Source organism: Myotis lucifugus, unplaced genomic scaffold (genome assembly GCF_000147115.1).
Source record: "Myotis lucifugus unplaced genomic scaffold, Myoluc2.0 scaffold_15, whole genome shotgun sequence".
In the NCBI taxonomy this organism is placed as follows: domain Eukaryota; kingdom Metazoa; phylum Chordata; class Mammalia; order Chiroptera; family Vespertilionidae; genus Myotis; species Myotis lucifugus.
The window spans coordinates 2885182-2899345 of NW_005871063.1; the positions used below are offsets into that span (position 1 = coordinate 2885182).

A 14164-nucleotide genomic window follows, 5' to 3' on the forward strand; every position below is an offset into this window, starting at 1 on the left:
GCTCCTGCTCCTTAACTTCTCAGAGAGAGAATGTTTGCAGTACTTGATTTATAAGTTTCACAGTGAACAAGTGCTGTTTGAACAAGTCTCTGTGGTCCACATAGTGATTAATTTCCAGGTAAGAATGGAAACATGGCAGTTAGAGAAAGTTACACAAGTTATTTCTTGCTCACAATAGATAACTATGGTGATTAAACACGAAGCGACACAGTCTGGCACAAATTAATTTCTGCTTTTTATTTCCAAAGACAGGGAAATAGGCCATTTATATCATCAGGTAATTGCCAAAAAAAGAAAGAAAGGAAAAAGGTGATATTCAAGTCCTTTTTACAAACCAATGAGTCCAACCTGAAATAATACAAGTATATGATGAAGCTTTGCATTGTGATTGCTTCCTACAAATTAATGTATTTATTTTGTACATTAATTTGAAATTCATTCAAAGGATAGTTATTAATTGCCAATAATTTACAAACACTATGGTAAGCATTGAAATCTACAGGTGGGAAAAGAAACAGTAAAAAAGCTTTCACCGAATACATCTAAAATTACAAAACCTCAGGAAAGATGGCTGGGTTGTAGAGAATAAAGTCTGGACACTATAGGCCTGACCTTAATAGAATATTAAATTTATGATTCATTTACTTCATCATAAAGTGGTTAACTGATTTATTTAAGAAAAGCCTTCCAGGAATTCACATTTTCAAAAAATAATTTACAAACTGGTAATCTGTACAATCATTTGATGAAGTGACTTGCACAATATCAAAGATATAGACAAAGATGCAGAGCAACTGGAACTCCTGCACTGCTCGTAGAGGTACAAATTGTTATCCCCTCTTAGAAAACAAATTGTAATTATCTTGAAAAATTAAACATGAACACACTTTACATCATGGTGGTAGCAGAACCCACTTACAGAACCACTACAGTTTTATGCTTTCTCTCCATAGTGTAGAGCTGTTGGAAAGCTGGTGCCCAGCCAGGGACTAGAATTTCCTGGCTTCCTTGCATCTAGTTTGGATCATGTGATTAGTTTTGGCCAATAGACTGTGAACAGAATCTGTAAGTGTCATTTCCACGCTAGGTGGCTATTTATCCTCCCAGGATCCTTTCTAGGCCACTGTAGAGCCAACTGTTGAGGACTGTGGTAACATAACTTGTAGAAATCTTCCCAGGAGAACCAAACATAGACTAGTGGGTGATTTTATCAGGTGTCATGTCAAGGGCAGTCTGTCAAGAAATCAAGAGTATATAAACAAAACTATCCTTAAAGACTGGCTAAAGCAAGTACTTCAGACAGAAAATAAATTATAAAAGAAAGAATCGTGGGTACCAGGAAAAAAGGAATGGCAGAAAGGGAAGAAATAGGAGTATATATAATAGACTTCTTTTTGTCATCAGTTTTGTAAATCATATTTTAAAAAAAATTTAATGCCATTCGATACTCAAGACAATTATACTTAAAAGTTGTGAAAGTTAAAAAGACTTAATTGGAAATGTGCTTTCCGCAGTTTGCTTGAAGTGGTAAAATGTTGATACTAATAGATTATTATAAGTCACATGTGTATATTGTACTCTCAAAGCAACCACTATGGAAACCATACAAAAAGATACATTCAAAAACACCTTAAATAAGTCAAGGTAGAATCCTAAAAAAATGTTGAAATACCCCACAGGAAAGCAGGAAGAGAGAAATGAAGAAACAGAAACAAGAAGGAGCAAATGAAAAACAAATAAAATGGCAGATTGGTTCTAATATATCAATAATTACCATAAATGTAAATGGTCTGAATGAGCAAAAGATAGAATTGATTTTTTTAAATGACCCAAGTATATACTGTTTACAAGAAACTCATACTTCAAATTCAGTAAAATAGGTAAGTTGAAAGTAAAAAGAGAGAAAAGAATGCTTACTGCTTAAACATTAATTTTTAAAAGAAATAGTGGTATTATTGTCTGATTAAATAGACTTCAAAAAATTGCTAGAAAGGAAAAAGAATATAAGAAAAGAATCAATTTTACCAGCAACACATAATGTTATTACTGGTGCACACCAAACAAAAATATCTCAAAACAAATGAAGCAAAAATTGATGGAACTGAAAAAAGAAGCAGAAAAACCATGTAGATTCTTACTGGACGTACATTTTCAACTCATTGGGTAAATACCTAGGAGCATGAATGCTGGATCCTATGGTAAGGCTATGTTTACCTTTATGAGGCTGGGCCCCCACGAGTTTTTGTGTTTTATTTTTCTAATATGTTTTTATTTATTTTAGAGAGCGAGAGGGGAAGGGAGAGAGATAGAGAAACATCAATGATGAGAGAGAATCTTCATGCCCCCAGCAACCCAGGCATGTGCCCTGACTGGGGAATCGAACTGTGACTTCCTGGTTCATAGGTTGATACTAAACCACTGAACCTCACCCCACCCCCCAGGAGTTTTTAATCTCCAATTAGCCCATTCTCAGGCTCCAGCAATTAGTCAATTTCTATTTAAATATCCCTACTCCTTGTTGGCTTCAGCCCTGTGCTTCTGCTCTTGGGTCTCTGTCCCTGGTAAGCTGTTACGCTCTGTATTCACTTCTAAAAATATTTTGGAGGGTGGGGGAGTGGCAGCAGTTTATCCTGTGGCCTCAATTTTCTAATAGATCTATGAAGAGTAGTTGATTTTAGTTTGTCCAGTTATTTTTTCTCATGAGGACAGAATGACAGCTCCCAAGCTCTTCATAAGCCAGATTGAAAACGGGAGGGCTCCTCTGCTTTTATAAATATACATATTTTACTCAGTGTTCTGTTTTCTTTCCTTTTTATTCCGCTTCTGTGATATTTCAGTTCTTTTCCACTGGCTGCTTTGTCATTTCACTTAAATTTACTTAAATAAAATGCTTTCCGTTCCCTCTGCCTTTAGTCCCAACCTATCTGTTCCCTACAGCAGAATTAACTCATATCCTCTATCCTCCTGGTTGTTATTGCATGACTTTAGTCAACAGTATGAGCTTAGTATTTGTATTTGTAAAAATGTCCTTATCCCAACTACTCTGCCTCTCAGCTGTCGAGTGATACCCTTTGATTCCCAGCTATCTCAGCTGCTTCTGTTTTCCACTTTCTTTTCCCTCCTGATGTTTGTTAGTTGTTTCATGTCCACGTTGAGTAGAAAACAACATCATTCCATTCTATTATCCTTCTTCTCACCTTTTCGTTAGTCTCAGTTCTACAGTTAAAAACATTCCTAGCTCCCAACGTTCCTTTTCCCTCAAATTCTCTGTCATGACGGGCCTGGCTGCAGGTTCTCTTCTTGGATTGTGTCTGTTCAATTTTCTTTTTAAATCATCACCTGAAGGTATGTTTTTATTGATTTTTTGAGAGACAGGAAGAGAGAGAGAGAGAGAGAGAGAGATCAGAGAGAGAGAGAGAGAGAGAGAGAGATCAGTTACCTCCCATGGGAGGATCAAACCTGCAACCTAGGTATTGCCCTGACCTGAAATCAAACCTGAAACGTTTTGGTGCACAGGATGGCACTCTGAGCCGCCCTGCCCGTGTCCTTTCAATTTAAGATTTCTGCTTTGTTGTCATAAAAATTGTGGCAAATATGCTGTTATTGTTGTCATCTCTATTCACAGCTATACTTACTGATATTTATTATTTTTGGTCTCCTTTCTTTGTTTTTGTTTCGTTAATCTTGCCAAAAATATATCCATTTTACTAATATTGCCAGTTTACCAGGGTTTGCTTGTTTGTTTGGCATTGTCTATTCTGTCCCTTTATCTTTGATTCTACTTCATATTTTTCTGCTTTGGGGGTTTTGGGGTTTTCGTGTTTTTAGTTTTTAGTTATATCCCATTGTTCTGACTCTCGGATAGTATAAATGCTTCAGAACAGAGATCAACAAACTGTGGTCCACAGGCTAAATCCAGCCAGCCACCTGTTTCTGCCAATAAAATTTAATGGAACACAACTGCACCCATTTATTTATGTATTGTCTATGGCTGCTTTTACACTACAGTGATATTGTATTAACTTTGAGTTGTTTAATAGTTTACATATCCTTAGTGATTTTTTTCCTGTATTGACCTTTCAGTTATGGAGCGAAGTTTAGCAAGATTTCCCACTATGGTGGTGTACAGTGGTAGGCAAAAGTAGGTTTACAGTTGTGGGTACATGAAACAGGGTTTATTCTTGAATTATTATTTATCAATGATTGTATTATTTTCCATATGAACAACTATAAACCTACTTTTGCCCCACCCTGTATTTTTTCATTTTTCCTTATAATTCTGTTACATTTTACAGTTTTGCTATAAGTAGATAGACCTTACATGCATGGAAGTTAGTTAGATTAGTTACATTTCCTGATAAATTTTTTTTTAATTTGAATATTGGATGGAATTTTGGCATTATTTTAATAGAGATACAATTTATTTTTTACTGGTACTAGCCTAGTGTATATTTCAATTCTTTTACAGTCAGTCTTTTTGTTTGTGTTTTATATTTGTCCATGTTGAACAGCAAAGAGCTAAAATTTATTATTTCAAATAGATAATCTTTGTCTTTAAAATTTATTCCAAGTGCACTTACTGTAGTTGCTGTTAAATTTATATTTATCAGCTTATACTTTGCTTTCTATGTGTCCTGGCTTTTGTATCTTTTGAGTCTTTTTTACTCCTTTCTCACCCTCATTTGAATTTATGTTTCTAATTTTTTAAAAAAAATTGAAAACCACATATTATATATTTTTTAGTGACCATATTTAACCTAATACAATCAAATGTACTTTCCTAGAATACTATCATTGCAATCAGTTTCCCTTCCACTTAAGCTTAATTTTTCAATTTAATTCTATCATGTTTTAACCACACTCTAAAATTTGCATTACTGGGTTTTTGCATGGATATATTTGAACTTAACCACAGATTTCTACTTTTTTAGTTAATTTCTTATTACATTTCAAATCTTCCATATGAAGCCATATCAACTAAAAAAAAAAAAAACAAACCTGAAAACTTATGTACTTACAAAAACAACATGTTGGAATTAATAAACATAAAAGGAAAATTATTTATTATGACACATACAAAAGTAGAACCATGTTTAATTAAATGTTTATTTAAAAGTATAATAAGGTAGACAAAGCTATAATCAAGGATAAAATACAAAATTTTTCTTAAAACAATATAATGTAAAATTCAGGGCTAAAATTTTTGAAAACTCCATCAAATTACATGAAAGGAAAATATTAAAATCAGCTCGAGAAGATATAAAAAGCTTGAATAAATGAAAAGTCATAAATGAACCAAAAAAGTTAACAAAGAACAACCCCTAAAAGAGTGATAGGCTCAGACAGTTTAACCTGTAAGCTATTAAAACTCTCCAAAACTAACCAAATCTTATAAAATATTTTAAAATGCCAGAATATAGAAAAGATAGACTATTTTAAAACAGACTGTATTTCATGGGGAAATCTTTGAGATTGGAGACCCAGGGGGGTGTTGAGGATAACACTGCCAAAATTTGACAGCATCAGGAAGAGAAAAACAACAGATTTTAGGCCAATTTCTTTAAAAATTATCAAAGTTAGTTCAGCACTATATTAAAAGTTTTAATGTTCAAATAAGGTTTATTTTTTAGAATGTATAGATAAGCCCATATTGATACATCTGTTAGATCATTTATTTATTTATTTTGTAATTCACCCTTTTAGTAATTCATTTATTCTAAGTGGTAAGAAGCAGATATAGAATTAAATTATTATTCACCTGCTATGATTTGTAACGAATGTACTTGCTATATACAAGTAGTTAAGTCCCGGGTTTGCCTGGCTGAGGAGTATCTCTGGCTCCAGCATTAGCAAGCAATATGGATCCCATGTAAGCCATCTTCCTTTGAAGGGCCAGTTGATTTGGACAAGTCACTGAAAAAATTACCCTTCTAACAGCACAGAGAAGTGAAGCAGAGGTGCAGATGATTGCTGATAGTGCTTCCTGTTCCATAAAAGCTTAAGTAGGGACCATGGACGGAGAGCAGGCTTCTCCCCGAGTCTAAGGTTGAATGTCCAGATCTGTCATTTGCAACTGAAGAAGCCTCGCAGTTCCCACTAATCTTAAACCATCCAAGTTAAACTAACAAACTCTACTATCATAGATTGGTACTAGGACTTCCACGAGTCTTGAAGGTAGGATCGGGGGGGGTGGCGGGGGGGGGGGGAATCATATGATTTGATAAAATAAAATAAAGAAGATAGAAATATGACCCTACTGTATTCTTTGTGTTCCTGATAAATTTTTTACTTTACAGATGATAATTCTATGGGAAGTGTATATGTTATATAAATCCAATTAATAGGGTGGGATTATTTTTAACTTAAAAAAAAACAGTTTTTAAAATCCAGTTGAAGAATAAATGTATCCAAACAGTGAAGAAATTACTTTTAAAGAAAAATAAAGCACTGTGATTTCATTATAAAAATCAATACAATTCCTTAGAAAAGAAAGGCCAGAAATAACCAGTTGTCTTTTTTTTTTTTTTTTTTAAAGAAGATCCCTGGCTTTAGTAGTTAAATGTTTAATACATTTTAGGACTATTGATTTAATAATTTAGAAATAGCCTGATTTTAAAGGTAATTATGTCCTTGACGCATAATAACACTGAATCTTGAGATTAGGCTAGCCTTGATTATTAGTTTTAAGAAATGACGTTTGCATACAAAAGTTTGATTTAGAAAATAACATCTACCACATTTTATTTTAGGCAGGAATATTTGTTAAAAAGTTATAAATAGCTTTGTTTTGTTCACTTAAATTGTAGACTATATTTGAAACAAAAGTTTCTTTTTAGCAGGTAATAATTAAACTGATGATATTCCATCATTCAACTAGCTGCGATATATTCAAGAAATAGAAAAAGACTGACTTCTCCCCCGGACTCCTTAGTAGTCTGCCAGTGAGAGGTTCTTGTTACCATCCCCTCGCCTCCTCCAGGCCCACGGAGCTCTAAAAGTCTCAGTTATGCGTGAGTGCATCTCCATTCACATTGGCCAGGCTGGTGTCCAGGTTGGCAGTGCCTGCTGGGAGCTCTACTGCCTGGAACATGGCATCCAGCCTGATGGCCATATGCCAAGTGACAAGATGATTGGGATGGGAGATAACTCCTTCAACACCTTCTTCAGTGAGACAGGCGCTGGCAAGCATGTGCCTAGAGCGGTGTTTGTAGACCTGGAACCCACAGTTATTGATGAAATTCGTTCTGGTACCTACCACCAGCTCTTCCACCCTGAGCAGCTCATCACAGGCAAGGAATATGCTGCCAATAACTATGCCCGTGGACACTATACCATTGGCAGGGAGATCATCGACCTCGTCCTGGACCAAATTCGGAAAGTAGCCGACCAGTGCACAGGTCTTCAGGGCTTCTTGATCTTCCACAGCTTTGGTGGGGGAACTGGTTCTGGGTTCACCTCCCTGCTGATAAAACATCTCTCTGCTGATTATGGCAAGAAGTCCAAGCTGCAGTTCTCCATTTATCCAGCCCCCCAGGTTTCCACAGCTGTAGTTGAGCCCTACAACTCCATCTTCACCACCCATGCCACCCTGGAGCACTCTGACTGTGTTTTCATGGTTGACAACGAGGCTATCTACGACATCTGTCTTAGAAATCTCAATATTGAGCACCCAACCTACACTAACCTTAACCGCCTTATTAGCCAGATTGTGTCCTCCATCACTGCTTCTCTCAGGTTTGATGGAGCCCTGAATGTCGATCTGATTGAATTCCAGACCAACCTGGTGCCCTACCCCCGCATCCACTTCCCTCTGGCCACATATGCCCCTGTCATCTCTGCTGAGAAAGCCTACCATGAACAGCTAACTGTAGCAGAGCTCACCCAGGCGTGTTTTGAGCCAGCTAACCAGATGTTGAAATGTAACCCTCGCTATGGTAAATACATGGCTTGCTGCCTATTTTACCGTGGTGACGTGGTGCCCAAAGATATCAATGCTGCCATTGCCACCATCAAGACCAAACGTACCATCCAGTTTGTGGACTGGTGCCCCACTGGCTTCAAAGTTGGCATTAACTACCAGCCTCCCACTGTGGTACCTGGTGGAGACCTGGCCAGAGTACAGCGAGCTGTGTGCATGCTGAGCAACACTACAGCTGTTGCTGAGGCCTGGGCTCGCCTGGACTACAAGTTTGACCTGATGTATGCCAAGCGTGCCTTTGTCCACTGGTACGTGGGTGAGGGCATGGAGGAAGGAGAGTTTTGTGAGGCCCGTGAGGACATGGCTGCCCTTGAGAAGGATTATGAGGAAGTTGGAGCTGATAGTGCTGAGGGAGAGGATGAGGATGAAAAGAATTAATCTGTTTGCAGTGTCTTGAGACTGTCTTATTTCTGTTGGTCTGTGAAGTCCGATGTGCTATATAACTTGTCAATAAAAATGATGTTTTTATTTAAAAAAATAAAAGTAAAAATAAAACACTGAGAATATATTCTTAAAATTTATAGCCACATCCTCTGTGTGAAAAAAAATGTATTTTACAAGTAAAAGTTATCAAAAAAGATTAATATGTAACTGAGGAAATAATGTGAAAATTATCCAAAAAACAGGAGTGTGTAGTGGGATCCTACTTTAAAACAGAATGTAGAATATCAACTTGTCATGAGAGTTATAGTGCTGTAATTCAGACGAAAATTTTCCAGGAGACGGTGGCTAAGAACAGTGGATAGACCTCTTCAGTATCCAATATCAAAAGAATCATCTAAGCAAAAAAATTAAACTCTATTTTAGTTTCACGGGGGACGGCTAGACTCAACTACAAAACTCTAGCAATTTTTGTCTTTGCTAAAGATTCTATTTGCATCAAGAACTAGGTAACATAGGTTAAAAATGCATCCTTGGGTTAAGGAGCGTAGGCTCTGAAGGTAGTGTCAACATATAATATTTATTCTGCATGCATTAAGAAATACGAATATAAAATCAAAGTTAAAAGAAAATTTGATCATGGTTTTTACTTAAAATATTATTTTAACATAACGTTTGGGATTTCAAAGTTAGGTAATTTGGATACTTAAATAGTAATCTCTTCACATACCCTCCAAAGACTGCACAGAATAATGAGCTAGAATAAAACTACCCATACTTGCATCTTGGGCAAAACTAAAAGAAAAGAAACACATACATTTCAATCTACATGTAACTGAGGAAATAATGTGAAGACTATCCAAAAAACAGGAGTGTGTAGTGGGATCCTACAATTGGTGAACTATATTGTTACCCTGAGAAAAAGAGGGTTTTACCCCAACTGCATCGAAGCCTACTGGGGGGAATTGGGATGGAGAAGAGACATGGAAGTTGTAGGACCAGAGGTGGCAATCATGGGAAGTCATTGTTTAGGGTGGTAGTGATGAAAAGGCAACAAAAAAAAACACATACCTTATGCTAAGGCATAAAACAGTTGTCCTCAAAGTGCGATGCTAGCGTACATCCTAATCATCTGTAGCCATTGTTCCTAATGTACATATTTGAGTACCAACTCAAACCGACTAAATCAAACCTGTGGGCATGGGGCAATAGGAGCTGCAATGTCCCTGGCTCCCCAGATGGTTCCCAGGCACATAATTTGAACAATCAGGTGGTATAACATGCTTTGGAAACTAAACATAATTTAGTGTAACCGAATTGTAGGTTACAGGTGACAGTGAAATGAGACAGATCAATCCAGAGAGGAATGTCATGATCTACTTGTAAGAAGTCTTAAATGACACACTAGGGGCTTAGACAGGAACATGAAGATGCAATAGGAAGCCACTAAAGTGTTTTAAACAGAGGAATAACCATATAAAAATTTTTTCAGAATTATTACCCTGGCATCAATGTGTATGGTTGGATATAGAGCAAACATAGGAAGGAAACTTGGGAGAATAATTTTCCTAAAATAAGATTAAAATAGCCTTGAATTGATACACTTGGCAGCTAATTGAACCGGTGAATGAAGGGAGAAGAAATAATTTTGGATGAATCTGATTCCCACATTTGCTTGCCTTCATCACTAAGTTTATAACAGAATATATAGACAAATAATACTTTAAAGCTACAACTCTGCACTTTTCCTTATATATATCACAAAACCTATATTTTACTAGAAACATGAAACTTGTAAAGACAAGTTCCTGCTACTTGGATGGAGTCCATAAGTTCCTAAGAAGCCCAAAGAAGGACTAATAGACATCCTGGTGTTGATTTTTGTGCTACACTCCCTGAGGACATCCCCCTCACTGGGAACATTGTTAGCTAACGGTCCATGAGACTGCTGGGGGAGATAGCATCTATTCTTGGAGGTATGTGAGCCAGGCAATCTTGAAGGCTCCATTGCAGAGTCTATGGTTGAACATGTGACAATGTGTGTGCATAAAGGAGGCATGAGTGGTAGTCCAGAGTAATTTTTTTTTTCAATAAAAGACTGTGTTATTTAAAGCTACCTTGTTCCTTTTTTGTCTTTTGGTGAATGAGACATTCCTTTTAATCAAGCTGTCTGAAGCAACCACAATAATGACTTGTCTCCAAGCTCATGGTGGCAAAAAGGCATTTCCCTTTGATAGCAGAACATCTTACAACAGCTTTATGAAATAATCTTCATTAAAATAAAATGGCAGAGGTTTGGGGTATTAGAATAGTTGTATCAAAAGCATCTCCTTCCTACCCATGCTGAACTGAGAGCTGCAGCGGAGGGCTTTGAGTACAGGGAGATTCTAGGAAGCAGGTATCAATCAAGCTTCTCTGTATCACTGGGAACCCCCCAAATCCCAAAGGCTCTGTATCACTCATCCGACAACCCCAGAGCACACACAAGATCCTTCTGCCATGATCATTTTCAAAAACCACCACAGTCATAATTCAACTAAAATTCCTTTAATGGCACTGCCTCCTCCTCTTTAAAATTTTATTGGTTTGTTAGAGAAACTGAGCTCTTTGTCCTATAGAGTGTCCAACATTATGAACTTGGCTGATGGACTTTTTGTGGTTTCTTCTAACTTGCTCCTTTATTCCCAATAGTCCCTTATAATCGGACAATATGATAGTAAGATCTAGAAGCTTAATTAACTTCAAGTTCAGTTGTTTTTTTATCTCTTTCTATAGGATTATTTCATGGGAAGGGGTGTGCACTTCATATTACCTCACATTAGGTAGCCAATACTGTCTGTTGGCACACGATTAGTGATGTTATAATTACTTAGGGTTCAGAGGCATTCTTCTGATTCCTCCATAATATTGTTCTTCATCAACCTGCCAGCCATGGTTTCCACATTCATGGATGATTGTTGCCTAGATGCATACTTTCATTGGGGGTATATTATAGCACTTTAATACATGTATTATAGATTCTTTTATGAGTAACATTCTTTCATACACTATATAGTTTCCTTTTGGTACAGCTTTTAAAGGATAAAAAAAATAGAAGGATAAATGCTTTATTTTTTCTGTTCATCATTTTTCAATGTAATGAGAATGTCCTAGAAATCTCCAAAAATGACCAAGGAAGCGTGTGTGTAATTATGAACTAATTTTATATTCATATTTAAATACTTATATGTTGTGGTGGCTATTTGTTTTGATGCTCAGATTGTCGCATTTTAGTTACTCTCCTGTTGTTTGTTTTTTTCTGTGTGTGTGTGACATGATTTAGTAGTCCTTGGTAGCTTCCTTGCTTTCTGGAATAAGGTTGCCCAGATTCACCTTACATATTATTCTCCGTTCCAGACCTGGACTCAGCAGGTTCTCCTAGAGCCCTGGCCCTACTTCCTTTTAGTGAAAAATGATATTTAGAGACCACAAGCTGCATAGTAGGTGCATTTACTGCTGCTGGGCTGTCATTCCTTCAAGGACTTTTCAATGGAAGAGTGGAAAAACATTTTTTTGGGGGGAAAATTTGAATTCATACTAATATTTGTAATTTCAATTTAAAAGTTGATGGTTTTCCCCTTAATTTCTTAATTTTATACTTATATCTCTTTTTCTCTTAACACTGAAAATTGTGACTTCTAAATAAATGTAAATACATTTTCTAACAGAAAATATAGTATAGCATAGTATTCTATATACAATAGCTTCAAAATAACAATATCAATATTACTAATAATGATAAGTTTGCTAAATGCATTTTCAAATTTCTTCAGAATTTACTTGAACCTTAAGAGTGTATTCCGCAAAAGATATATAATCAAAATACTGGGTTTAAAAGTCACTGAAAAGAATTATATATCCTTTGTGTCATTATACTACTATTTGGTGTTCATTTGGGTTCATTAACTGGTTTGTTTCCAATTTTAGAGGGAATGCCTTTTATTCTTTTTTATTTTAATTTGGGGTTTTAATTATGTAAAACATTTACATGGTCTATGATCAAAACTATATAGCTATGTACATTCACATACGTTTTGTTCTTGTTGTTGTTAATCCTCACCCAAGGATATTTCTCCATTGATTTTTAGAGAGTGGGAGAAACATCTGTGAGACGGACATGGATACAAAGAAAGAGAAAAGCATCTGTGAGATGGAGACAGAGATGAAAGTGGAAGATCTCTGTGAGATGGAGACAGAGATGAAAGTGGAAGATCTCTGTGAGGTGGAGACAGTGACAAAGAAGGAGGAAGACATCTGTGAGATTGTCTCTGAGACAATGAAGGTGGAAGACCTCTGTGAGATGGAGACCGAGACCATGAAAGTGGAAGATCTCTGTGAGGTGGAGACAGAGACAATGAAGGAGGAAAACATCGGTGAGATCGTCTCTGAGACAATGAAGGTGGAAGACCTCTGTGAAGTGGAGACAGTGACAAAGAAGAAGAAGGACATCTGTGAGATCGTCTCTGAGACCATGAAGGTGGAAGACCTCTGTGAAGTGGAGACAGTGACAAAGAAAGAGGAAGACATCTCTGAGATGGATGCAGCCATGCCCTGCTCATCCACATTCGACTGTGCCTCCGGATCAGGGCCGTCGCTGAATCTTCCTCCCAAGGTACGTGCCCTTGACTGGAATCTAACCTGGGACCCTTCAGTCCATGGGGCAATGCTCATTCCATTGAGCCAAAAACCAGCCAGGGCTATTCACATACATTTTATCTCCTTACCTATCTAATCCTGTTTCCTCCCTCCCCCAGAGGCAACCACTTTTTTATCTTTATATCTTCTGTGATTTGTGTGTGTTTATACATACTGTCCTAAACCCTGTTTTTCTTAATGTATTCTGAGGGTCAAATGATATCTATATAGATATTTTGCTCATTTCTCATCCATCATTTCTTCAACCAGTCCCCTGTTTTATAAGCATCTGGTTTGTTTCCAGTTTTCAGTTATCCCCAAAAAATGCATTAATGAATGTCCTCAGGCAGATACCATTTTATATTTTTGTCACAATACCTTTAGGATAGATTGTGTTGTTGTTGTTAATCCTTACTTGAGGATATTTTTTCCATTTTTTTTTAAGAGAGAGAGTGGAGGGAGGGATGTGAGAGATAGAAAGGAAGAGAGAAATATGGATGTGAGACAGACACATTGATTGGTTGCCTCCTGCAAGGGCCCTGACTAGAGTCAGGGATCAACCTGCAACCCAGATACATTGTGCCCTTGACCAGGATCTAACCTGTGACCCTTCAGTGCAAAGGCCAATGCTCTAACCACTGAGAACACTGGCCAAGGCTGGAATTGATTTTCAAAAGAGGGATTGCTTAAACAAAGGACAAATGCATTTATAATTTTGCTACATCAAGTGCATACCTTCAAACATATTAATATTGCCAAGAAAATGTAAGAACTAAAAAAATATATTTCTGAGAAAGAGAAAACTGTTTAACTGGAATGATCAGATTTATCAAGAATAATTTATTAGTGGGAATTTAAATTATTAAATTCATGCATAGTCTCTGGTGTAATGTAAATAAATGCCTTGAACAGTCAAACAATTTTAACTTCAGTGGTCTCCAATCCATTAAGTCTTAGGAAATAATGTAATAACAGGAAAACTATTAAAAGCCATTAATATGTATACACAAACACAAACCTGCAAGTGGGGATGGATGGATAGATGGATGCATAGATAGATAAAGGGAGACAAAGAGAGAATTTTTTCCCTTGAGAATATTTCTGATTGTAATAAATTTACAAGCTCTTTAA

At 36.6% G+C, this 14164-nt stretch overlaps 1 protein-coding gene across 1 annotated transcript; it reads left to right on the top strand.

Annotated features, from left to right (window-relative positions):
• Window positions 1–7003: 7003 nt before the first annotated feature.
• Window positions 7004–8356, top strand: LOC102432058 (tubulin alpha-1C chain-like). Its single transcript, XM_023750789.1, has one exon. The coding sequence runs from the start codon at window positions 7007–7009 to the stop codon at window positions 8354–8356; it is 1350 nt and encodes a 449-aa protein (XP_023606557.1). The 5' UTR covers window positions 7004–7006.
• The last annotated feature ends 5808 nt before the right edge of the window (window positions 8357–14164 follow it).